This window comes from Bos indicus x Bos taurus, chromosome X (genome assembly GCF_003369695.1).
Source record: "Bos indicus x Bos taurus breed Angus x Brahman F1 hybrid chromosome X, Bos_hybrid_MaternalHap_v2.0, whole genome shotgun sequence".
NCBI classification, from domain to species: domain Eukaryota; kingdom Metazoa; phylum Chordata; class Mammalia; order Artiodactyla; family Bovidae; genus Bos; species Bos indicus x Bos taurus.
Window position 1 is genome coordinate 9770448 of NC_040105.1, and position 26934 is coordinate 9797381.

The 26934-nt window shown below is 41.5% G+C and overlaps 1 protein-coding gene across 4 annotated transcripts in view; it reads left to right on the plus strand.

Moving 5' to 3' along the window:
* FRMPD4 (FERM and PDZ domain containing 4) overlaps window positions 1-26224 on the plus strand; it is a 531872-nt gene extending 505648 nt beyond the window's left edge. For 3 of the 4 annotated variants that reach the window (XM_027533896.1, XM_027533895.1, XM_027533897.1), the window contains exons 10-17: window positions 2184-2320; window positions 5137-5263; window positions 7661-7750; window positions 8458-8640; window positions 10628-10766; window positions 18430-19497; window positions 19854-21146; window positions 22738-26224. In XM_027533896.1, the coding sequence (XP_027389697.1) occupies window positions 2184-2320; window positions 5137-5263; window positions 7661-7750; window positions 8458-8640; window positions 10628-10766; window positions 18430-19497; window positions 19854-21146; window positions 22738-24062 (4362 nt within the window). In that variant the 3' untranslated portion in view covers window positions 24063-26224. Of the gene's footprint in view, window positions 1-2183; window positions 2321-5136; window positions 5264-7660; window positions 7751-8457; window positions 8641-10627; window positions 10767-18429; window positions 19498-19853; window positions 21147-22732 lie in introns of all 4 variants that reach the window. The other variant, XM_027533898.1, reaches the window with a different exon arrangement.
* Window positions 26225-26934: the final 710 nt, after the last annotated feature.

Below are 26934 nucleotides of genomic sequence, written 5' to 3' on the forward strand. Positions count from 1 at the left end.
CCCATTTCCAACCAGAGTGCAGTCCAGTCCAGATAGACAAGACTTTTAAGGAGAAGTGGAGAAGGAAAAGCATATGAAGAATGGAGGGCAGGGAATGTGGCTTCACTCTTGGGGGTGAGGGGTGGGTTGAGAGGCAGAGAGCCAGAGCAGGTAGGCAGGGCATAACTCCATAGCACCAGAGCGCCATTGGGAGGTATCCAAAGGGCAAATACTGTGTGCAGAAACCATCAGTTCACTTCAGTCACTCAGTCGTGTCTGACTCTTTGCGACCCCATGGATGGACTATAGAATGCCAGGCCTCCCTGTCCATCACCAACTCCTGGAGTTTACTCAAACTCATGTCCATTGAATGGGTGATGCCATCCAACCATCTCATCCTCTGTCATCCCCTTTTCCTCCTGCCTTCAATCTTTCCCAGCATCAGGGTCTTTTCCAACTAGTTGGTTCTTCACATCAGGTGGCTAAAGTATTGAAGTTTCAGCTTCAGCATCAGTCCTTCTGATAAATATTCAGGACTGATTTCCTTTAGGAATGACAAGTTGGACTCTGAAGAGTCTTCTCCAACACCACAGTTCAAAAGCATCAATTCTTTGACACTCAGCTTTCTTTATAGTCCAGCTCTCACATACATACATTTGTGAAATGTATTGGAAAACCATAGCTTTGACTAGACGGACCTTTGCGAGGGTACATGTTCCCATTCAGTCAAATCAATGCATGAAGTAGTCATAAATGTACTTATCTCAGAAAGGAGCCAAGCAAATCCTGATACAGTTTTCTGTTTGAAATCATTTGGGAGGCAAGGCAAAGGATAAAAGAAGGGAGAAAGAGGCTGTATTTTCTAGCCCAAGAGTTTAGTTTCCCATAACAAAGATAAGTAAACACACATGCATAATATGCTTATTCGGGACCATGTTTCTCATCACCATTCGGTTCAGTGTTTGATCCATGAGGAAGTGAGAATGGCACCCTAAAACCATGTGGTCCTGGAGGGCTTGGCATGTTACAGCACTGTCTCAGCACCTCTTCAATCTGATGCTTACCCCAAACCCTGTGAGGTAGGCATTGCCCTTTTACATGTGAACAAAGTAAAGCCAAGCGACTCCCTCAAAGTCACAGTGAGGGCACTCCCCACTGGAACGGACTGGCAATTTCAAGAGCCACCCTTCACTGAATGTACCAAGGCACTGTGACAAAGAGTGCATCTCACGTCCTCACCCCCCTCCCTACTCTGGCCACGTTGTTAGTATGAATTCCCATTGTACAGATGAGTAAACTGAGGCTGCAAGAGCAAAGTTAACTGCTTGAAGGTTATACACAGAGGTAGCCATTAGTGAAGCCAGGACTCCCGAGCAGGTGTAGGTCCAGAGCTGCTACTCTCCATCGCCTTCTAATTCTGCCTCCCTGAAGCCTCTCTGGATGCTAGGAAGAGGGTGATGTTGATGATGACAGCTCTTAACATGTATGAGAGCTTCCAATTTACCAGATGGAGTTCTAAGGGCTTTACCTTGTTAACTCATTTAATCCTTGTCACGACTCAGTGAATGGGGAGTATTATCCCCAACTCACAGAAGAGGAAACTGAGGTACAGAACAATTAAGGGGCTTGCCCAAGGTCACACACTGAAAGTGGAGAAAGAGGATTGGAACCGAGGATTCCAATCCCGGTAGCCTAGCTCCACAAGCCACGTCATGCTACCAGGGTTTCACGTTTTCAGTCGTGACACCTGTGTTTGGGAATTCCATTCCTAAATTCCTCGTTATTTTTACAAAAAAAGCTAAATATTTAATTAGCAGCTCGCTTGTGATGAATGTTCAATGTTTGTGTGGTCTGTGTGCGTATACTTAAATACTGACTCAATTCCAAGCAGCTTCCCTGGTGGCTCAGATGGTAAAGAATCTGCCTGCAATTCAGGAGACCCAGGTTCAATCCCTGGGTCAGAAAGATCCCCTGGAGAAGGGAATGGCAACCCACTCCAGTATTGTTGCCTGGAGAATTCCATGGACAGAGGAGCCTGATGGACTACAGTCCGTGGGGTCGCAAAGAGTCGGACACAACTGAGCGACTCACTTCACTTCACTTTCACGTGGAAGTGAAGGTGGGACACAGAAGAAACGCGTGTCACTCTAGGGCGACATGATGCATCCTTTGACAAGCTGCGCCCTCTGCTGGTGTCTTTTCAGAGTTGTAACGATGTCGTTCAGGAGAGGTTTGGGCCGGAGCTGAAATATGACATAGCCCTGAGGCTGGCAGCGCTGCAAATGTACATCGCAACCGTGACCACCAAGCAAACGCAGAAAATCTCTCTCAAGTACATCGAGTAAGTGCTGACTCTCCGAACCATTTTGAAGACAAAGATGCTGTCTCCTTAATGCCCAAGGGTATTTTTGATGTGTATGTGTATTTCCAAAATTGATCTTGTTTGTGGCAGAGCATCTGTTAACCAGAGGCAAAATATATGAATGTTCTGTTCGTTTTCGGTGGAAGAGACCATTTCTTCTGTAATCCACCTTCAGACAACTATGGTTAAACTGAAGGTCACATTGCAAATGAAGCGTACATTTTAAAATTCCTAAATGAACTTGGCTCCAAGCCAAGCTCTGGTCTCAGCACTTTTCAGACATTAAGCTGTTTGATTCCCACAACCTCCCTATGAAAAGTGTAGAACTGTCACTCCATTTTACAGATGAGCAAGCTGAGAATAGTTTAGTAACTTATCCAAATCACACTGGCTATTAACTAGGGAGGGTAGGATTTGAACCAAGGCAGTGGGACTCCGCTTTGCACTGTTGTTTGTGTAATCATTTGAAGACCTGTGTTTAGAAAATGGTGTGCATAACCAGAGATTACCTTTGGATGATCAAAATGTCATATAAAAAGTAATTTCTTGAGTCATAATCAGGTAAGTTGGTATTGGTAATAAAGAACTGTGACAGCATGGGAAAGGATGCCATACAAACTTTGCTTCATGAATCAAAAGTTTGGAACATAAATACCTTCTCTTGCTGAATATGGCATTTATAACAGCATACTACCTCTTTAGCTGGAAAAGAGCCTGCCTTCTTAGAAAAAAGCAATTTATGTTGTCCTCAGTTGACAAGCTCATGTAAGTCATCCTTTAAAAGCGAACCCTCTGTCTCCCAGTCTGTATACTTCCCGTTGGCGGGTGATCCAGTTGCCTAAAGCATTCACCATTTTCTTAATCCTGGCAGCTCTAATGCTAAGAAAAAGAAATAGTCGTGTTTCAAAGTTTATGGTGGGGCTGAAGCCTCATCTTCATGTAACACTGAAAGCCTTAGTGTCTGTTCCACCTCCAAGTTGCATATGGCTGATTGAAACCCTCCATCCCAAAGAAGTTTCCCATGGGCTGGCTGCCTGCAAAGCCTCCCCAGGTTCCACAGTGGCAGATTGACTCTCCCACACAGCAAAATGGCTTCTGAGCAGGCTTGAGAGCCTTTTGTGGGGAAGATGAGAGCTTCCAGCTTGTGGACTCCCAGCGCCCTGATCTTGCCATTCTCAGTTGCCCTGTCGCTGCCTAGGGACAGATCCTTGTGTGCAGTTTGAGAACCATAGGCCTTCCAATCTCAGCACACTTCTTTTTGCAGATGGTTTGTTTCTTTCTCTCTTAGTTTCTCTGGAAGCCAAGAGAGATTCAGCTCACAAAGAGGTCTCACACCCAAGTGGATCCCTTCACACCCTCACCCAATCCGCTTTCTGAGGTTTTGGGGGACAGATGAGATTGGATCCCATTTGAAAAGGTGGCCTGCACAACTTGAGATGATTTTCAGACAACCAAAATGCATCTCTGTTCCTACTCTCTGTACCCACATTTTACCAGGTTGGACATGGTACAGTCAAAAACTTCCAGAGATACCTAGCTTGCCTAAGAATCTTGCAGAGCCTGTGATGATTAATTAATGTTCTCATTAATTAATTCATTCACACAACAAATGTTCACTGAGCATTTTATATGATATTTCTACTAGGAGAAGAGAAAATAGTAATAAGTATAAATTGTTATCTTAACCTTTGAAGAATTTGTGATCTGATTATAAAGACAAGACATAGAATGAAAAATAATGATGTAAAATAATGATATAAGTAGAATTACAAGGTAGTCCATAAGAAGTGCCAAATGATGGGCGAAAATAAGTACAAGTTGAGGAGAAGGAGGAGGAAGCAAATGGTGATCATGAAAAACACCATCTTAACTAGGGAAAAGCATGTGAATGGCCAAGTGGAGGGAGGCTGACTTCCTACTCTTCTTTAGAGAGAATCTAGACCAGGAGAAATAACCAGAGCCTTCTCAAAAGTCTTCATATAATTTAGAAGATACTGGTTGGGCACATGACCGATCAGGATAATTTCCTAGAATTCAAAACGTGGAACTGTCTTAGGATAGGGTTCTAGTAATTGTTGGAGAAATAGATTCTTGGCAAGAATATACTAACCCAGTCCCATTGTTTGTTTTTCCTAGTATAGCCACACCTATGAGAGATGGTTACATCTCCCTTTCAGTACCAAACACACTTAAGGGTCCTAAACCCTATCCTGACTCCATACGGGCAACCCACTCCCCACCTCAGCAAGAACTATTGATGGAAGGAGTTAGATAGACATTATCTGGGTGGGAGAAAAGAGAATTGTGTGTTTCTAAGGAAATCACCATTGGTGAGGGAGATGAGGAGGAAAGAATGGTTTGGGACCATGAAGGAGGTATACTCATCCTTCTAAGCGAATAGAGAAAGACGACCGTGGGCAGACAGGGGAGGTGACAATGAGAATAAACAAAGGGATGGGGAAAAGTTGTTGGAAGTACAAACACAGACATGTGAGTGAGTTTTAAGAGACTCAGAGGTGGGATGGATAAAGTGTCTCTTCAATTTCCATTGATCCCAAATGCTCCTCTCTGGACAGTGAGGAATACATTTCTTTTAAAATGCAAACATATGGATTAATGATCAAATAGTATGTTTCCTGAGTGTAAATTAAAGGTTGCTTCCCTTATTGGGGACTTATCTCCATTCTCTGCCTTCATAAGAATTCGTTTGTTCCAACAAACATCAGAGCGCCATTTTGTCTTAGATAACTAATCATCACGAGAATGTGAAATTAAAGATCTGCTCTTTATTGCAGGAAAGAATGGGGATTAGAGACTTTTCTTCCCTCTGCTGTGCTGCAAAGCATGAAAGAGAAGAACATAAAGAAAGCACTTTCACACCTTGTCAAAGCAAATCAAAACTTGGTACCACCTGGTAAAAAGGTATCACATTTGCATCTTAATAGAAAATGGATTTTAAAGAGAGAGGCTTGCATGCATTTTTAAAAATGTTTAAAATTAGCCCATGAATAAAATACTTAGCACCAGATTTTCAGAAGCTGTAACACTATATAACCTTCTCTTACTTTAACTATTCACATGTTTCTAAGACTAATGAAAAATAAGTATTCTTATGGAGACCTATTTATTCCTTGCACACTATAGACTCCTTATTGTACAGAGTTTGTGCACGTTCACATGTGCATGCAGGAGAACCTTGCAAAGCCTCTAAGACCTTGGGATTAGAGGACAGAATTGCCAAATAATTTCATATTTTCATCATAGTTTTGCATACCACTCAGACCAGCTTAAGTGCACAGCAGTCAGTAAGGGTCCCTGCAGACTTGATGCCACATTAATTAAACCAAAGTTTCTCTCCCTTGGCTCTCTTGACATTTGGGATCAGATCATTTTTGGTTGGGGAGAAGGGCTGTCCTGCGCACTGTGTGATATTTAGCATCATCTCTGGTCTCTATCCATGAGCTGTCAGCACCCATCCCCTCAATCATGACAAACAAAAATGTCTCCAGATTTTGTCCAAATCACCCCAATTGACAACCAATGAACTGAATTGTACTTTTAGAGAGAAGATAAGTTCAGTTCTGTCACTCACCATCATTAGCGTTAAAATCTTTTTTTTTTTTTAATCGAGTAGAAGAAACAGAAAGAACATTTAAAAATATACTGTTGGTCAGAATAGAGAGTTATGTTTATTGGTAATAAAAAGCAAAAGGTTTTAGAAACTAGAGAGAGAAGGAGCCTTATGTAAACTGTAAAACTGAAGGCAGCCTACCAACCCAAGAACATTTTCTCAATGATATCGGCCATCAGTATATGTGTGACTGGAGTACAAATTATTTCTGTGGGTAGTTTCTTGGTCTTAGTATCTGGTTTTAAGTCCTTTTTATTGGCTAACACATACTTGTTTCCGCTCCCTCATCACCCCAATGACTGTTTTTAAACATGTAATCAAGTTCGACACACTACCAGTCACCTTTGACTTACTCCTCAGTTTCTGTAAGTATTCAGCCTATGAAAATATAGCAGGATGTCATGGGTCAAGATGTTCTAAATGTCAGTTCTGATTTGCCCAAAGCTACTTTTCTTTTAATTGACTTGGTGTGATTTTTTTTCCCCCACGCCTGGCCCACTGGTTTTGTAATAATTTGGATAACGGCTCTAAGATCGGTCTATCACTGTCCTTCTATAAAGGTCATTTTTTCTAGTTAAGAGTGAGTGGTTTGCTTTCGCATCAATTTGCAAAGTGCTTTGGATTTTTGAAAGAAGTAGGCTGGATGATTGGTACTAAATTACAATTATATGAAGGATAGCGCATTGAGGTACAGTTAACAAATGAGTTGGCAAGTTATCTGCAGTTGAAAACAGAGTTTTACAGCCCTTGCCACTTGATATTCTGCACCTTGTTGGAAAACTTCACCCCTAACAAACTCTTCTGGAACATTTGTTATGAAATGTGGACTTTTTTCTTTCTTTCATTTTTTTTAAATTTAAAAAAGATTTATTGAAATATAGTTAATTTAAAATGCTTCAAGTATACAGCAGTGATTCAGTTATATGTATATGTGTGTGTATATATATTATATATTTGCTTTCAGATTCTTTTCCATTATAGATTATTATAAAGATATTAAATATAGTTCCCTATTCTCCACAGTAGGACCGTGTTGTTTATCTATTTTATATTTATATAGTAGTTTTATATCATATTTTACATTGAAATGTGGACTTTTTTCAATCAAGTATTTTTTTAGGATATGGGAATCTACATTTTTAAGTCTTCTTAAGGATCAATTTTACTGGATAAAATTTCATTTGTCAATCATTTATGAAACTCGCTAGATTCTTGGAATTACATTACTAGAGACTTAGATAGGAATTTCAAACATTTCCACAGTGATAGATGCTCAAAAAGCTCATTTTCCCTAAACTCTTACAAAGACTGGAAGAAACAAGATGGGATGGTAGAGCCTGTTTAAAAGGCTTTCTATGGATTGAAGGTATGTATTCAAAAGAGCCCCCACAAACTCTGCACACCCCATTTCAGTGGAGAATTTTATTATCTTGTTCTGACTTGTTGAATGCCCTGGCCCAGCATATCTATACTCCCCCCCTCCCCCGCCCAATACAAAAATTTTAAGCTAGATGTCCTGTTACAGCCCTTGGTCAGCTTACTTTCATTCCTCATGAAGAGCCCTTGTCACACCCCATCTGTTGGCAGTGGAAGCATCCTTCTCGTTTGCCTTTGTTTTCGGCTGGTCTCCAGCAGAAACAAATCACACCTGATGGAGTGAACACCTGAGGTTTCTTTTCTCTCCTTAGCTCTCCGCACTGCAAGCCAAGGTCCATTATCTCAAGTTCCTCAGTGACCTCCGACTGTATGGGGGCCGTGTGTTCAAGGCAACATTAGTGGTAATTTCTTTTTCTTGCTTTTTTGTGGAAGTCACAGAGGCCTTCAAAATGTCACTGCCTAGGCTGTCTTGAATGAGCTGCCTTTGATGACAAAAGCAAATCAGCTGTGAATCTTTTCCAGCCCTCATTTCTAATTGACTGCACCCTAGTCTGAAAATATCAGAAGAAATGTTAAGCTAGATAATATCACTGCAGAATGCCCCAGAAAAGGAAATATGAAGAGCCGAGAGAATTGGTGCACTCTCACAATGGCCTCCTTTTAAATCATTGGGCCAGAATGATTTGAAAAAGAGAAAAAAATATCCTCATTTCTGATAGCCTCTCATGATAATGAATATGCATACTATGATAACATTTACTTCCTACATTATTCATAATTTATCAGAGCCTTGCTGTAATCATATATCTGGTTCTTCTACTTGGATGATTTAGTACAATATAACCTGGGAATACTTTCTAAAGAAAATGTAATCTTAGAAAAACAGACTCTCAGGTTCAACTATGCCTGGTGCTTCAGAGCATTTTCATTGTTATTTTATTTATTTATTTGTTTTGGCCACATCATGAAAATTGCAGAATCTTAGTTCCCCAACCAGGGATGGAACATGGACCACGGGCAGTGAATGCATGGAGTCTTAACCACTGGACCACCAGGGAATTGCCAGAAGTCTGGTATTTTTAAAATTTTGTGGACATGTCTTTCTCAGCAGGCAGAAAAGCGCTCAGAAGTGACCCTCTTGGTGGGACCCCGCTATGGCATAAGCCACGTCATAAACACCAAAACCAATCTGGTGGCTCTTTTAGCTGACTTCAGCCATGTCAACAGGATTGAGATGTTTACTGAAGAGGAGAGCTTGGTGAGGGTGGAGCTCCATGTGCTGGATGTGAAGGTAAGTCTTTCAGATATTGACATATGACCTTGCTTCCTGATAGTGCTTCTGATATTTACAAAGCAAGCAAAATTTCAACCTTTGCAGCCCATCAGTGGTGAAATGGGTAAAGAAAAAATCCACTCAACTCAGACATGAGGGCTCCAGTCCTCACTAGATGGCTCTGTGATTAGGGGACAAGTCCCCCTCTTTCTCTGAGCTCCATCTCTTCAGCTCTATATGAGAAAGCAAATGAGTTTGGGTCTAAGGTCCCGTCTGGCTCCAGAGTGATGGGGAGTGGGGGAAATGTTTCCCTACTTACTTTCTAGAACACATGATTCTTATGTAGAGAGTCAGGGAGAGTCTTCCCAACTTTGTTTAGATTCCCCATTCCCTTTTTGATGTAGCATGCATATGTGCTCATTCTTTTGGAAAGACTGACTATTTCAGTCAATCTGTCTTTTCATGCTGTAGCAATTAGTGGTGGCCGAACATCTGGCCCCTTGAATATCATGGCCATTTCACTGGAAACAGCCATCTGAGTTTGTCCTCAGAGGGCAGACATTTCCTCCCCAAACAGAAGTTGACAGGAAGCAATCCAGGTCCCCTGTCCCCGCCGTCTTGTCCCAGTCATAGATGAGTCATTGGATTTTGGCAGCATTAATGTATGTGACATTTCTGTAGAGAAAAGGCCCAGTGAGTCTTCAGAGGAAACAGGTTGAACTGGGAGAAGTTGTGCTCTGAGAACGGGGGAAGAACCCACTCCTAGCTTCACCCCACCCCCCAGTGCTGTGGGAGGGGCAGATTAAGAGTAGAGGAGAATGTGGAAATGGGCTTCTACACAACAGAAAGGACACATCAAGGGAGAGCGTGGAGCTTAGGCACGCCGGTCATGGCCCATGGTGTTTCATGGGCTGAATCCAGGGCACTGCACTTGACTTCATGGCAATGAATGACCAAGGGTAGACTTGGCACACCTGTCCTGGTCCATGACCAAAGATGCTAAGAGCAATATAGCCTGTCATGTAAAAGGGGCAGAAGAATGGGTGTATCGGGTGCAGTCATCACAGACCTGATAACAGGGATAATCTATCTCAAACAGGAGGAGGTGACAAGACCCTGTGGATGGTTTCCTGTTTATATAAAAGAATTGCGGGGCTGCTTGGAGGGAGACTGCCATTGAAATGGAAGGAAAAGGCAGCAACTCGAGTTGATTAAGGCCTTGGGACGGAAGTTAGGTTTCATCACCCAAGGCCATCGTCCTGGCCAGTGTCCTACCCTTGGCAGTGAAAGCAAGGGACCTGTCATCTCGCTGTTTCTGTGCCTCTGGTTGTCTGCTTTTTTCTTGCTCCCTTATTTTCCTCTCACTTTCTCTCTTTTTCAACAAGAACACACCAGCCTATCCACCCTCCCTTTCTCAACGAGAATAGTTGCTTCCCTGTATGCCCAAGATCCTTGTCCAATTATGTTTCTAGAAAGTTGGGGCAAGGCCTTTTCTCAACTCCCATGTCTATTTTCCCCTCCCTGTGAATTTACAATTTCTTTTAGAAGTATCCTTCCCCTGGGTCTCTTCAACACTTTTCATTCAGTCTTAACAGTAATTTCCACTTGATTTTTACTTCAATTCAACACAAATTTTCACCATGAACCCAAACTTAGTCTTCCTGTGATTTTTTTTCAGATGGTGAATTCGTATCTGTTAACTGACTCCTTACCTGTGACTTTTTAAAATATTAATGATTTGAAACAAAACCAGTGTTATTTGTTTTAACCCAATATAACTTGGAAAAGATTCCAAATGTCTAGACTTTCAAAATAGTGTCACCGGAACTTTTTTCAGTCAGGCTCTCTGTTACACCTGACCTTTCCCTCACTTGTGTTTCTCCAGTGAAACAGTCACTCCAGAAGTTCGTTTGTTCACATTTCATAAGCACAAATGTCACTGTTGTCACTTGAGGGAGGTTATTAAGGGGAGATGGTTTTAACCAAAGCGTTCTCTTCTGTGTAGCCCATCACGCTCCTGATGGAGTCTTCGGACGCCATGAACCTGGCCTGCTTAACGGCTGGATACTACCGTCTGCTTGTGGATTCCAGGAGGTCGATATTTAACATGGCCAACAAGAAAAATGCAGGGACCCAGGACACAGGTATTCTCTTCCCAAACTCACGAGGCACCGACCTCCCTTCCCCATGCCAACTGACAACAGTAATAAGGATGTTTCCTTTTAAGGAGAGATGAGCAGATTTAATCATTATAGATGTACAGGCTAATATAGGAAGAGGGAGAAGTAAAAAGGATTCCATATTTTGAGACTGAACAATGTATTGCTGATATAAACTAGGGGTGAGTCAGCACTGCAGAAGCAAAATCTAGCATGACAAACCAATCTGGTACAATGCTGTAGTTGTGGTTTGAATTATTAAAAAGAATGATCTAAGACATGTTGACCAAACCTGTTTATTTTTTTTTCACCCATATCGCTTTTATTTTTTTATATAAATTTATTTATTTTATTTTATTTTTTTTTTTTGTTGTTCTTTTTTTTTTTTAATTTTATTTTTAAACTTTACATAATTGTATTAGTTTTGCCAAATATCAAAATGAATCCACCACAGGTATACATGTGTTCCCCATCCTGAACCCTCCTCCCTCCTCCCTCCCCATACCATCCCTCTGGGTCGTCCCAGTGCACTAGCCCCAAGCATCCAGTATCGTGCATCGAACCTGGACTGGCAACTCGTTTCTTACATGATATTTTACATGGTACAATGTCATTCTCCCAAATCTTCCCACCCTCTCCCTCTCCCAGAGAGTCCATAAGACTGTTCTATACATCAGTGTCTCTTTTGCTGTCTCGTACACAGGGTTATTGTTACCATCTTTCTAAATTCCATATATATGCGTTAGAATACTGTATTTATGTTTTTCCTTCTGGCTTACTTCACTCTGTATAATAGGCTCCAGTTTCATCCACCTCATTAGAACTGATTCAAATGTATTCTTTTTAATGGCTGAGTAATACTCCATTGTGTATATGTACCACAGCTTTCTTATCCATTCATCTGCTGATGGACATCTAGGTTGCTTCCATGTCTTGGCTATTATAAACAGTGCTGCGATGAACATTGGGGTACACGTGTCTCTTTCCCTTCTGGTTTCCTCAGTGTGTATGCCCAGCAGTGGGGTTGCTGGATCATAAGGCAGTTCTATTTCCAGTTTTTTAAGGAATCTCCACACTGTTCTCCATAGTGGCTGTACTAGTTTGCATTCCCACCAACAGTGTAAGAGGGTTCCCTTTTCTCCACACCCTCTCCAGCATTTATTATTTGTAGACTTTTGGATCGCAGCCATTCTGACTGGTGTGAAATGGTACCTCATAGTGGTTTTGATTTGCATTTCTCTGATAATGAGTGATGTTGAGCATCTTTTCATGTGTTTGTTAGCCATCTGTATGTCTTTTTTGGAGAAATGTCTATTTAGTTCTTTGGCCCATTTTTTGATTGGGTCGTTTATTTTTCTGGAGTTGAGCTGTAGGAGTTGCTTGTATATTTTTGAGATTAGTTGTTTGTCGGTTGCTTCATTTGCTATTATTTTCTCCCATTCTGAAGGCTGTCTTTTCACCTTGCTAATATTTTCCTTTGATGTGCAGAAGCTTTTAAGGTTAATTAGGTCCCATTTGTTTATTTTTGTTTTTATTTCCAATATTCTGGGAGGTGGGTCATAGAGGATCCTGCTGTGATGTATGTCGGAGAGTGTTTTGCCTATGTTCTCCTCTAGGAGTTTTATAGTTTCTGGTCTTATGTTTAGATCTTTAATCCACTTTGAGTTTATTTTTGTGTATGGTGTTAGAAAGTGGTCCAGTTTCATTCTTTTACAAGTGGTTGACCAGATTTCCCAGCACCACTTGTTAAAGAGATTGTCTTTAATCCATTGTATATTCTTGCCTCCTTTGTCGAAGATAAGGTGTCCAAATTGAAAAATAAAAACCATATGATTATCTCAATAGATGCAGAGAAAGCCTTTGACAAAATTCAACATCCATTTATGATAAAAACTCTCCAGAAAGCAGGAATAGAAGGAACATACCTCAACATAATAAAAGCTATATATGACAAACCCACTGCAAACATAATCCTCAATGGTGAAAAATTGAAAGCATTTCCTCTAAAGTCAGGAACAAGACAAGGGTGCCCACTTTCACCATTACTATTCAACATAGTTTTGGAAGTTTTGGCCACAGCAATTAGAGCAGAAAAAGAAATCAAAGGAATCCAAATTGGAAAAGAAGAAGTAAAACTCTCACTATTTGCAGATGACATGATCCTCTACATAGAAAACCCTAAAGAGTCCACCAGAAAATTACTAGAAATAATCAATGACTACAGTAAAGTTGCAGGATATAAAATCAACACACAGAAATCCCTTGCATTCCTATACACTAATAATGAGAAAACAGAAAGAGAAATTAAGGAAACAATTCCATTCACCATTGCAACAGAAAGAATAAAATACTTAGGAATATATCTACCTAAAGAAACTAAAGACCTATATATAGAAAACTATAAAACACTGGTGAAAGAAATCAAAGAGGACACTAATAGATGGAGAAATATACCATGTTCATGGATTGGAAGAATCAATATAGTGAAAATGAGTATACTACCCAAAGCAATTTATAGATTCAACGCAATCCCTATCAAGCTACCAACAGTATTCTTCACAGAGCTAGAACAAATAATTTCACAATTTGTATGGAAATACAAAAAACCTCGAATAGCCAAAGCGATCTTGAGAAAGAAGAATGGAACTGGAGAAATTTATTTATTTTAATTGGAGGTTAATTACTTTACAATATTGTATTGGTTTTGCCATACATCAACGTGAATCCGCCACAGGTATACACTATGAGGTGGATGAAACTGGAGCCTATTATACAGAGTGAAGTAAGCCAGAAAGAAAAACACCAATACAGTATACTAATGCATATATATGGAATTTAGAAAGATGGTAACAATAGCCCTGTAAGCAAGACAGCAAAAGAGACACAGATGTATAGAACAGTCTTTTGGACTCTGTGGGAGAGGGAGAGGGTGGGATGATTTGGGAGAATGGCATTGAAACATTTATATCATATATGAAACAAACCTGTTTAATTTAAAGTGATTAATATTTCAAAAAATAATAAAATAAGGATATTTCTTGAAAAATTAAAAAGTATACCCATAAAAGCATCTAATGTCCAAATTTAACACAAAACCTCCAAATACTTCTGATATGTTCTATTTTTTTAATGAAAATGTTGATTTTTTTTAAAAATCACATTTTACATGGGGCTTCCCTTGTGGCTCAGCTTATAAAGAATCTGCGTGCAATGCGAGAGGCCTGGGTTCGATCCCTGGGTTGGGAAGATCCCTTGGAGAAGGGAACGACTACCCACTCCAGTATTCTGGCCTGGAGAATTCCATGGACTGTATAGTCCATGGGGTTGCAGAGTCAGACACGACTGAGCGACTTTCACTGTCTTTCACATGTCACTTGGCAAATATTGGGTACCTAGCTCCAAAGCAGTGATTTAATTATTGTGAAGGGTATAGGTCTCAGCCTTTATGTCTGATCTGTAACTGCCTCATTCTCCCAGAACTCAGTCAGGGTGCAGAGAACTCAGGATGGAATGCCCAGTAGTTGTGAGCCTCCAACTTTATAAGCAGCTGGTCCCTCATTAAGATGCCCTACATCCAGACGCCAAGTGCCTCCTCCCACGTCAGACTCATGTCCAGGGTTCTGGGACCTCTATCTTGGGAAGACATGGAAATTGTCCAACCCTTGGACTTGGGGCTCTAGAAGGGACCCTGAACATCATATTAGCTTTTTCGCAGAAGCATCGAAATGGCAAAGATCAAATAATTCATCTCAGCCCTTTGACACGAAGAAATAGCCCCAAAAGTGCAGATAAGGGGGGTTGTAGTTGTTAAACTGAGAGTTTCTTTGAGGGAAGATGGTTTTCATTTATTCTAGAACTATTTTTTGAAATTTATTTTATTAGAGTATAGTTGATTTACAATGTTGTGTTAATTTCCCCTGTACAGCAAAGTTATTCAGTTATACATATATGTGTGTGTATGTATATACATTCTTTTCACATTATTTTCCATTATTGTTTATCCCATAATATTGAATATAGTTCCCTGTGCTGTACAGTAGGACCTCATCGTTTATCCATTCTATATAGAATAGTTTGCATATTTTTCTTCAGTGTTTGAGCTTTTTCCTCCATCTATAGTGAACAGTCAGTAAATATGGCTGATGGACAGAGCCTACCATTCAAGTAAGAGATACTGAGCCATGAAAAATGTATAATCAGAGGCTCCATAATTAGAGTTTATTTTAAAAGAAAAGGAAATTCTTAGGGAACAAATTCCATTGTCAGTTTTTGAAAGATGGAAGAGAAAATGAAAGAGAAAACAAGGGAAGGAAAATCTACTTTTAAACTTATCAGGAAACAAAAATTATTATTCCCTGCAAATATAGTAATATGAAGCTAGGCACACATACAGATAGACTGGTACACAGTTTATTGTGACAGCTTGTTGAGTGAAAAAAGTTACAGTCAAAGGGTAAAGGAAAACCAGAGAGTTGAGCAAGGCATGATAGAAGGCGACTGTGACTTGCAGCTAGATTTCATCCCAACCCACCTTGAAGTGTCTGTTTGATTAAAAAAACATTGAATCAAAGAGGAGGTGGATGTGTGTGCTGGGTTAAGTGGTGAATATCTTTATGACCACATGTTTTCATTGAGCGAGGAGATTTAGAGCAATTGAACTGTGACTTTTGAAATTACCAAGAGTGGTTCCACGATTTAACATATCCCTTTTGCGTTGGAAAATCTTAAAATCCTAAAGTGTATTGTTAAAATCAAACCTTTTCCCCATGGATGGTTAAGATTGTATGGGTTCAAGAGGAAAGCCAAAGCTACCACTCTACAAATGGTTACAGTAATAGGGGCCTCAGTTCTGTCTAATTTATAGCAACTCACAATGTGTTGTTGAATAAAGTTTCATAAGGCAAAAACTTAGTTCCAATAAGTATCATATCACCATAGGGAAGTAAGGGAGCTTCAACCTTTCGGTTATTTCTCTTGGTTCGACAGTGAGCCTGAGGGTGAGGGCACATGTTCCAAATAGCACACACAAGCCTGCATGTGTGCATGCTTGTGTTTAATAAGAGAGGACGAGGGAGAGATGGCACACTCCAAAAAGCAACTAACTGGTTGACCCAAGCAGAGCTGCAGCTCGGAGCTCAGCTTCCTCTAATGGCTGAAAAGCCTCCCTTCTCTTCAGAAATTCCCCCAAGGATCTCCTGAGACTCAAAACCTGTAGAGTCTGAAGTCTGTTAAGGCCAGCTCATCTGTAGGAAACATCCTTCGTGTCTCCCAGATCATTCCAGAAGCCAAATCAGCACACCCTTCTAGAAGAAAGCTGAGAGAGAGTGTGTGTTTTCTTGTCTCAAACTGATCAGAGACCTTCATCAAGACCTCTAGCTAGGAACAGTAAACCCCTCTTTCTTCTTCACTGTCTTGAAAATTAACCCTTCAAGTACTTTGCAAATCCCTGAACCTATGTAGTTAAGCATCTCTGGGCCTTAGGAAAGTCTTATTAAATTGCTTTTAGCCTGCTGACCTATTCAGTTTTCTTGTTGGTCTAAACCAGGGGTCAGCAAACCATGTCCCATGGATCAAGTCTTGTTCTTGTGAATGAAATTTTATTAAAACTCAGGCATGTACATTATATTAAATATCTAGGGTAGCCATAACAAATTATCACAAGCTTGAGGACTTAACAGAAACTTGTTCTCTCACAGTCTGGGGGCCTAGAGGTTCAAAATCCAAGCACTGGCAGGGCTAGGCCCCCTCCAGAGATTCTAGGGGAGAATCTTTTGCCTCTTCCGAATCCAGGTGGCCATCTGCATTCCTTATAGCTGCATGACTGCAGTGTCTGCCTCCATCTTCACTCAGCCTCCCCGTCTTCTGTGTATGGCCCAAGTGTCCCTCTGCTTTTCTCTTATAAGGACACTTTCCGTTGGAGTTAGGGTCCCACACAGATAATTCCAGATGATCTCATCTCAAGATCCTTACTTATATCTGCAAAGACTCCTTTCAAATAAGGTCACATTCATAACTTTTGCAGGGTCACCATTCAAGTCACTACATCTGTTTGCTTATTTGTCAGCTATGGCTCCTTTCATGTTACAACAGTTGAGTTGAGTAGTTGCTGAATGGAGCTATTGACCCCACAAAACCTAAAATATTTACTCTCTGGCCCTCCCTTTACAGAAAAAAATCTGCCAACCTTTGGGTTTAAACCAAGAGCTCTCTTACATCATTGCTCAACCACTCTCCCTCCCCACAACAACCTGCACTAGTCACACACACACACACACACACACACACACACACACACACATGCTCTCACACACAGAGCCAGTCATAATTCATGTCATTGTTTAATAAAACAATGCTGAACCCCCACAGGTGTATTTATTATTATGTCACATGTAAATATGCCTGTTGCGTAACTCAGTGTCTTCAAATTTTATCTTTACGTGGTATTCATGAAAATATATATATTGAGTAAAATGACTTGGAACATTCTTCAACATTGAGTCCATTATATATTTGGGAGACAGCCAAAACCTCTTCAGTAAAACTGTTTTTGTTTTTATTTTTCCTATATCTCTTGTTTATCTGATATTGGCATTAATCAAACTTGGGCCAGAGGGCAATTTGAGGAAACAAATGGGAGAATATGTGGCCCTAACATTTCCTCAAAATGTCACCTCTGGAATTGACAAAGCAATATTGACACAGTGACTCATTGCCCTGTCTTGGTAAATATCAGAGCAAAATTTCCACAGCAGAATTCTCTATTGGAAGACCCTTAAAGATCAAATAACACAATGCTGTTTAAATTAGGATTTTGCCATTTTAATTCTGGAGGAACATTAAACAAATCTTCAGGAGTTTTCAAGATACAAATAAAGATGGAAATTCATCAAAGTATTAACTATGCTTAAAAATAGCAGAGAGGAGTACAGTACTTGTCGACGCTCCACCTTCTACATCCTGCCTGTGTGTGCATGTGTGCTTATAGGCATATGTGCTGGCACTTATATGTAAAAATATGCAAACCCACTAGGACAGGAAAAGGCTAAAGAGGAGTTTTAGTACTACCATTGCAATATGTAGTATTACAGTTTGTGTTACTATACTATACATATATATTTATTATTATATTGTCATTACAATATTTCCTGAAATACATGGTAGAAGTATGAGGATCCTTGACCTTCTCTTAACTCAGTGAGGAAAAAGTCCAGCATCTCCCTATGCAAAGTGGGAAATGTTAGATTTCACTTTCCGAAGAAAAGGGCAATCTTTCCCAGAATAATAGCCCACTGGACTATCACCTTTAAGGATTTTTTAAAGGTATGTTGTATATTCACATCTATAGACATAAAGAAGGTCTTTTAAATACTAAAACCAGAGATCAGATGGAATGAAGCTGTAGTGCCCTACTCTCAGATGGTATTCTGTTTTATCAAGTAGCAGTTCTATTTTCTGCAGTATCAATTCTCCTAACCAAGAAATCCTTATATCTGAAGCCTAAATCAACTACTCCCCTATTTGGAAAGCTGAATAATAACCATACTCACAAAAGTGATGCTACAAGCCATTAAGTTAAGAAACAGAGACAAAGTGCCCCCAGAAACCAGCCCACACAGTAATGTGTCTTTGCATGACTCTTTCTCTTTAGGAACTGAAAATAAAGGAAAGCACAACATGCTTGGTCCCGAGTGGAACTGTATACCCCAAATAACCACCTTCATTGGTGAAGAGGAGCAGGAAGCGCAGATAACATACATAGATGCAAAGCAGAAGGCAGTTGAGATTCCGGATGGCACCTTGTGTCCAAAAGACCACCACCGGCACTTGTATGTGGACAACACCTATAACTCAGATGAGCTAACCCAGCAGCTGACCCAGCCGGGTGAGGCTCCGTGTGAGGCAGACTACAGAAGTCTAGCTCAGCGGTCCCTGTTGAGCCTCTCAGGCCCAGAAACTCTTAAGAAAGCACAGGAGTCTCCAAGAGGAGCCAAAGTGTCCTTTATTTTTGGAGATCTCGCCTTGGATGAGGGGGTCACTGCCCCCACCCTCGGCTATGAAAGGCTATTGGACGAGAGTCCAGAACTGCTGGAGAAGCAGAGCAACCTCTACATAAGCGGTGCCAATGACATGAAGAGCTTGGGTCTCACTCCAGACGCAGAGAGCGTCCAGTTCGTGGCCAATTCTGTGTACGCAAACATAGGCGACGTGAAGAACTTCGAGGCTGCGGAGGGCATAGAGGAGCCCCTGCTGCACGACATCTGTTACGCAGAGAACACGGATGACGCAGAGGACGAGGATGAGGTGAGCTGTGAGGAGGACCTCGTGGTGGGAGAGATGAGCCAGCCAGCCCTCCTCAGCCTCTCTGGCTCAAGCGATGACATCATCGACCTCACGTCTTTGCCCCCTCCCGAAGGGGACGACAATGAGGATGATTTCCTGTTGCGTTCCCTGAACATGGCCATTGCCGCGCCCCCACCTGGCTTCAGAGATAGTTCTGATGAGGAGGACTCTCAGAGCCAGGCTGCTTCCTTCCTCGAGGACAAGGAGCCAGGCGGCACCCTGCAGAACGACGAGATCCCCGTGTCCCTCATCGACGCTGTGCCCACCAGCACCGAGGGCAAGTGTGACACAGGCCTGGATAACACTGGCGTTTCCACGCTGGACACTCTGGAAGCTCTGTCCGTGTCAGAAGATCCGCAGACCAGTGACAATTCAGGTTCTTTCACGATTGTTACATTTATTCACTGATAGCCATATCCTTCCATCCCTTCAAGCCATCCGCCCTTGGAATCCTGTCATATGTCCTTCATTTCACGCATGTCCCATTTCCCAAATGTGCTGAAACTACCATCATGGGTTTTCGTGTATGTGGTTTCCATTTTTTTTTTTTTTTAAACATGTGGCACTTTTTTCCCCCCTATTTCCGGAACAACTGTGCAATAAACTCAGAGTCCTTACTGAAAAGGGAAAAACTTGGTATTGTTTTTAATACTAATGAATCCCATGTTCTTACGTGTCTCCTAGTGCCTGTGATGCATCCATTAACCACTTCTTGTTTTTTACGGCCTGCAGGTGTAGCCATCTTGCGGGCTTATAGTCCCGAGTCCTCCTCTGACTCGGGCAATGAGACTAACTCTTCTGAAATGACGGAGAGTTCTGAACTGGCCACGGCCCAGAAGCAGTCAGAAAACCTCTCCCGCATGTTCTTGGCCACTCACGAAGGCTACCACCCCTTGGCAGAAGAGCAGACAGAGTTCCCCGCCTCCAAAAGCCCTGCTGGGGGCTTGCCCCCAAAGGCCTCCCACACTCTGGCCGCCCGTCCGGTGAGTGACCTCCCGCCCAAAGTTGTGCCTTCCAAGCAGATGCTTCACTCGGACCACATGGAGATGGAGCCCGAAACCATGGAAACCAAGTCAGTCACTGATTATTTTGGCAAACTGCACCTTGGGCCGATGGCGTATTCCTGCACCAGCAAAAGGAAAAGCCAGCTGGCCGATGGGGAGGGGAAAGCACCCCTTAATGGGAGCATGCCGGGGAAAAAACAGCAGGGGATCAAAACAGCTGAGGCAGAGGAGGACGCCAAAGGCGGTAAATTTGCTACTGTGTCTTCAAGGGACAGTCAACACCTCAGCACTTTTAACCTGGAGAGAACTGCCTTCCGCAAGGACAGCCAAAGATGGTACGTGGCCACTGAGGGCGTTGTGGCTGAAAAAACTGGATTGGAAGCAGCACCAGGCATCACCTTTCCCAGAGCTTCGGGTGTGGGGAGCAGGGACACTGAAGGGAAGGATGACGGGGCTCCCGAGGGAGAAGCCATCGAGGTTTCAGGACTTGGCCCGCGGGACCACTTCTTAACAGACGTCACCTGTGTGTCTTCTGCCAAAGACTTGGGTAACCCGGAGGATGCCGACCCGTCCGGCTGTGACCGTCCAGCCAAGCTCCCGGAAGCAGAGGAGGGCGTGGGCCGCCTTTGTGACTACCACTTGGCCAAGCGGATGTCGTCGTTGCAAAGCGAGGGCCATTTTTCTCTCCAGAGCTCTCAAGGCTCCTCGGTGGATGCAGGCTGTGGCACAGGCAGCAGCAGCAGCACGTGCGCCACTCCGGTGGAGTCCCCCCTCTGCCCCTCCCTGGGGAAGCACCTGATGGCCGAGGCCTCCGCAAAAGGTGTGAGTTACCTTCCCTCCGAGGAGAGAGCCCCCGGGCTGCCCAACCATGGGGCCACCTTTAAGGAATTACACCCACAGACAGAAGGGATGTGTCCGCGGATGACGGTGCCTGCCCTGCATACAGCCATTAATGCCGAACCCCTGTTTGGCACTCTGAGAGATGGATGTCATCGACTCCCCAAGATTAAGGAAACCACAGGTACAGCAATGATGGATTTAGCACTTTGCAGTACCCACCAGGAGCACGTAAAACAAATTTACAACTAAAACTAAAAATCTGGAAGAAAAGTAAAAGTTAGGGTTTTATTCTTGAAAATTCTTGATTTAGCACTTTGCGGTACCCACCAGGAGCACGTAAAACAAATTTACAACTAAAACTAAAAATCTGGAAGAAAAGTAAAAGTTAGGGTTTTATTCTTGAAAAAGCTGCTGAACTGCGGCCAGGTTAATTGTCAATCATCGGTCCCCCAGTGTTTAATACGTACTGATGTTTCTAGATCTGGGCAGTATCGGAAATGGCATTTGCCTTTTAGATTCCTGCTCTGTCTTGCTTTTAGAATTTAATGGAGCAATATTTTTTTCCTGAATTCTAAATGTAGACTTTTAGCCAGGCCCAGTGCCACTTTTAAGTTATAAGAATCACAAAAGGTTGATTTCCTTCTCAAGATATCGAATTTCTCATTTTGCCATTTCGTTTTTGAGAAGCAGGGAAGGATAATAGAGCAGGGGATCTGGGAGTTGGGAGGGATTGAGGGAGATCATTTGCCTTTCAGCAATATTTCCAGATTCTCCATACTCTGTTAAACTCTCCAAGATGAGTATTCTGAGGTGTCAGGCCTACTGCAGTGTCAGGAAGGTCTGGGGGTACATGATGAGCTGTTTTATTTCCCCCAAAATAATAATAAGCACAGGTAGAAACATGAGCACAGCTATCTTCTGTGCTCATCTTCACCATTCTGCCACCAGGTGGGCACTTATCGGTCTCCAAGATCCACTTGGCTGGCCATCATGGGACAAAAACAGACGCTCTTTCATACTTTCCAATTTCAAATTATACCCTCATATAGTGTCTTTTCCAGTAGGTCAGTAGATGTCAGTGAGACCTTGTTCTTGTTCAGTTGCTCATTTGTGTCCAACTCTGTGACCCAATGGACTGCAGCACGCCAGGCTCCTCTGTCCGCCACTGTCTCCCAGAGTTTGCTCATATTCATGTCCATTGAGTCAGTATATGTCAGTTAATTTTCATTCATGCCCTTTTAAGATTATCTCCTTTGTCAAAACTCACCACTAGTTTCACCTGCCTTGGGAAACCCATCTCTGAATGTTACTTAACTCGTCTCCTAGCTAGCATCTTTTCCTCTAAACTTGTAAAAGGATACTTTGCAGTTTACAAAGAGCTTTCACCTAATTTACCCCTTGCTTCTCACAAAAATTCTATGAAGTGGAAATTGTGCTCTTCACATGACAACTTTTCTGGCAGTTTCCCAGTGTCTCAGCTTCAAACCCTGTACCAGGAAAACCTCATGGGGTCCTCTTTAAAAGATTAGTATATTTAATTTGCATTAATTAAATTAGGCCACTTCTTTTTAAAAAGATAGCCAATGCCAGGATTAATCTAACTCCTTAAAATGGAACTTCAAAGTCATAAATATGCTTGAATAATCACTGTAAGACGTGTGTTCTCTCAAATATATCCTTGGGAGATCACAGACATCACATAGAGATTTAGTAAAAATGACCACCCATGAGGTGCTTAATGATTCTCTGTTTTTCTGCTACCCCTAGTGTAGCTTTGACAGAGCCTGGGAAGGAGAGACGAGGAGGCATGCCTTCAGCTTGGTCTCAATATCCTGAAGCTGATCCCACCCTGCTACCATCAAACATTCACTCGGAATCAAAGGTGCCAATTCCAAATCAAGACCCTAATGATTTCTCCCAAGCGAACCAGGCCTACGGAGAGGCTGTGAGCTGGTGGCCACTGGATCTGAGAAGGGGGAGCCTCAGGACATCCCCCAGCCAGAGGGCTCTGAGACGGAGCAGCAATATCCTCTCAGGATCTGTCAGTTTGGAGACCTTCCGGGAGAGAAGCCAGGGTGCGGTCAGCTTAAAGTGTCCAGGTATCACAGAAGCACAGGAGACCAGTTCAGAAAGGCGAGCAGAACTCCCCCTAGGGAAGAAGCTCACCAAAAGTTTTTCCCAAAGCTCGATGCACTTTAGCTCTGAGGGGAAAGTTCACAAAAAGTCCCCGGTGGCCCACAAAGACTCAAAGCTGTATAGGACATTGCCCTTGCGGAAGCTGGAAGGCAGCCATTGGAGATGTCGGGGACCTTTCAGCTACTGCTTCCTGAACCGAGGGCAGGATGAAGATGGTGATGAGGACGAAGAGGAGGGAGAGGCCACCCATCAAGTCTCTTGCCTCTTTCGACCACAGATGACTCAAGCCATGCCAGACCCAACCAGCCCACCCCTGGCTATTGGAATTCAGAAGCAAGGAGGAGAGCTGTCCAGAGGTTCAGTGCTGAAGGTCTGGGCCGAAGACTTGAGTGGCCCAGATGATGTGGACTTCAGCAACCTAGCTTTTGATGCCCAGATTGCAAGGATAAATGCCCTTAAGGAGAGCACATATACAATGCCCGATGGGTTCCTCGCAGCCCAAAATGATGCCAATGAGCTGCTCTGCCTTGTCAGGGCAACCAAGGGAAAGAAAGAGGAGTCACGCCCTGAAGCATATGACCTAACACTTTCTCAGTACAAGCAGCTATTATCCATTGAGTCCAGACAGTTGGGAAGTGCCTGTCGGAAAATGGCAATGGCTGAGAAAAGCCCAGAAGAGATGCTCCTAGCTATGACTTCCAGCTTTCAAGTGCTCTGTTGCCTAACAGAAGCCTGCATGCGATTAGTTAAAGTCGTGAACTCCGAAACACAGCGGCAGGAAATAGTAGCGAAGATCGATGAAGTGGTCATAAACTACATCTGTCTCCTGAAAGCTGCCGAGGCAGCCACTGGAAAGACCACTGGTGATCCCAATGTTGGACTCTCGATGCGACATTCAACCACCATGGCCGCTCTCGTAAGCACACTAACACGTTCTCTCAAGATGCTTTTAAATAAATAAAGTATGAAAGTCACATCATAATCTACCTTTGCAAAGCCATACATGAACTTTTATTTACTTTATGTGTACGATGAACAGACGTCTCCTTTCTTCTCTCTGTATATTTTGTTATTTTCTATGAAATAGGAGATAAAAGTCACATTGATGAAAAGTTGAAATGTACTAATCCAGATGTATTCTGTTTATATTATACATATATATACATGTAAAAGAAATATACAAGAAAGTGGTGACATTTGGCTATTTTTCATATAGTCAAAACTCCAGGTATGTGATGTGAAATTTTAATTTCTACTGTGTTGGAGCAAAACAATGAATCCTATCCCCTTTCCTTCCAAGATGATACTTGGAGACCATATCATTCATATTTAGAAGTAAAAAAGAAAAGGAAAGGAAAGAAAAATCACAATGTATATAAAACAGTACTTATGTTTTAAAGCTATGATTTTTAAGCATTGGAAATAGCAAAAAGACATTTAAAATTCAAAAAGCTATTATGAATTATTAGAGAATATATATAATAAATTAATTTTTGCTCATAGTGTTTGGTTATCTGATGCTTTTTTCCAAGAATCCTACATATTTCATTTTGGCTTATGCCATTTGGGCTAGAAATGGGGTGGGAATGGATTCTATTGTGTCAACACAAATGTTCTTCATGATGTTTCTAGAATGAATGTACTTCCCAAATAGAAGAACAGGGGAATGATGGGCAGGTTTCTGGATAATACCTAGTTATAGACTAATTATGGAAAGTGAAAGTAATTCAGAATACCAAAATTAAATTGTTTGATGAAAAGAAAGCTCTGCTTTGACTCAGTGTCAAAATATACAAACCAAAGACAATCTCTCTGCCTGCCATTTCAGCCATGAAACATAGGATTCCCTTCAGAGTGACAGAGCATTTAGAGAAATATTTGCAAAACTACAAAAAGGAACATAAAATGATCCTCACAAGTAAATGCAGGTCCAGTAACTTGAAGCAGACCACACATCAGGCTGTGAGTCACATCACAAATCACAGCTCTCAGCAAAGAGCTTCATGCATCCCCTCTGCAGGAGCCCATGCTTCCAACCAAATTTGCAATGACAGCCTAACACTGGGACAAAGTTTTGAATCTGGAATGTTACAGAAAATCAGGGAAAGATAGTTACTCTAATATGGAAGCCATACTTAAATAAATAATGAAGTATCTATGAAATGTTCTAGTCTGGATTGGCTGATAGAAATATGTAAACTGGGAAAAAATTAAAAAAAAAAAAAAACACGAGTGGTAAACTTGACCACTTTAAGTGAACCTGATGTAATGCAAAGAAGTTTTCAGAACCATCGTCTCTCTAAAAATGTATCTTTGGGTCAAAGCAAAAGGATTCAAATTCTGCAGTTGTAAAATAAAGTTGATAATGTACATATGTACTTCATGGCTCTTTTAGTGTTCAAGGTACACACACTCTTATTTATGTAGGTGGCTTCTTAAAATATGACAGGAGTGTGCCCAGTGCAAATATTTCCATTTTTGTAGGCATAACACAGTCCCCAGTTGCTATCTCTCTCATCACTCGTTCCATAGAGACTCAGTAAAAAAAGCCACACATATTTATAGGTGGTAGCAAACAAAAGGAGTTTAGACATGTGTTATTACAATGTTTAATAAAACATTATTTGATTACAATTATAAATATTGGTGTTTGATAGAAGTATTAATGGTGTTTACTGTGGAAAATTTTGGTAAATATTCTGTATACTAAAATATTAATAGGATTGTGTTCTATGTCAGACAATGTGTGAAACATATATATTATCTCATTTAATCATCACAATGATCTCATGGTTTGGACGCTATCATTAATTCCATATGGAGGCAATATGGTCTCATAGTTAAGGACATGAAATTTGGGGTCAGACACTTCTTGATTTAAATTTGGGATCTGCCATTTTCTATTCCTTTCATCTTGGGAAAAATAGTCAATTTTTCTCAGTCTCAAGTTCCTTCTAGTAAAATGGAAGTCAATAATAAGATCTATTTCCCTAGGATTGTCATGAGTTTTAAGTAAAAATATGTATATGAAGTTCTTACTGCAATACCTGGCAGACAGTAAGTACTCAGTGTTATATATCATTAGCATCATAAGCATTGCATTAAATATATTGCCCAAGATAACACGTGGGGGCTGTTTGTTTTATATGCATATTGTATCCTGACTGTACAGAATGCATTAGTGTACTGCATATGTATAAAAGAACTATACAAGAACGTGACATCTCCAGTTAGAACACCGTCCCAGTCCATTTCATTTCTTTCGGAGGCCTCAGTGAAATAGCTCTGGGTCTTTCTAATCAATCTCCCAGAACCTTTGGGTGCACCAATAAATTTTTGTTTCATATAAACAAACTCTTTACTACTTAGAAAACCTCAAAAGCTCCCTGTTGCTAAACGTGCTGCTCCTAAGTGGGGTCCAGATCCACTAGAGTGTAGGAAGAATGTATTAGAATGATCCGTGTGTTTATTTTTATCTAGCCTTTTTTACATTTGTGTATGTTTTATAACAGCCTAAGAGCACAGTGGTGTATGTACATCATTTTAAATAAATCGGTTAATAAGCATATGCCTGGTGCATGTATGGGATATTGTCACAGACAGAGTTGCACTCACTGAAGTGTGGAGACCACTGAACCAGAGAATGAAAATTTCTTGTCCCTAAGGTCCTTTACACTTAGTCTGCAGCCTAGTTTTCAAGATGTATCACCTATCATTTTAATTAATCTTTTATTATAAAGCTTTCAAACATATACAAAGGTAGACACAATCATATAATGAATCAATATGTACTCATCACACACCAATTCATGTCCAATCTTATTTTCTCTATT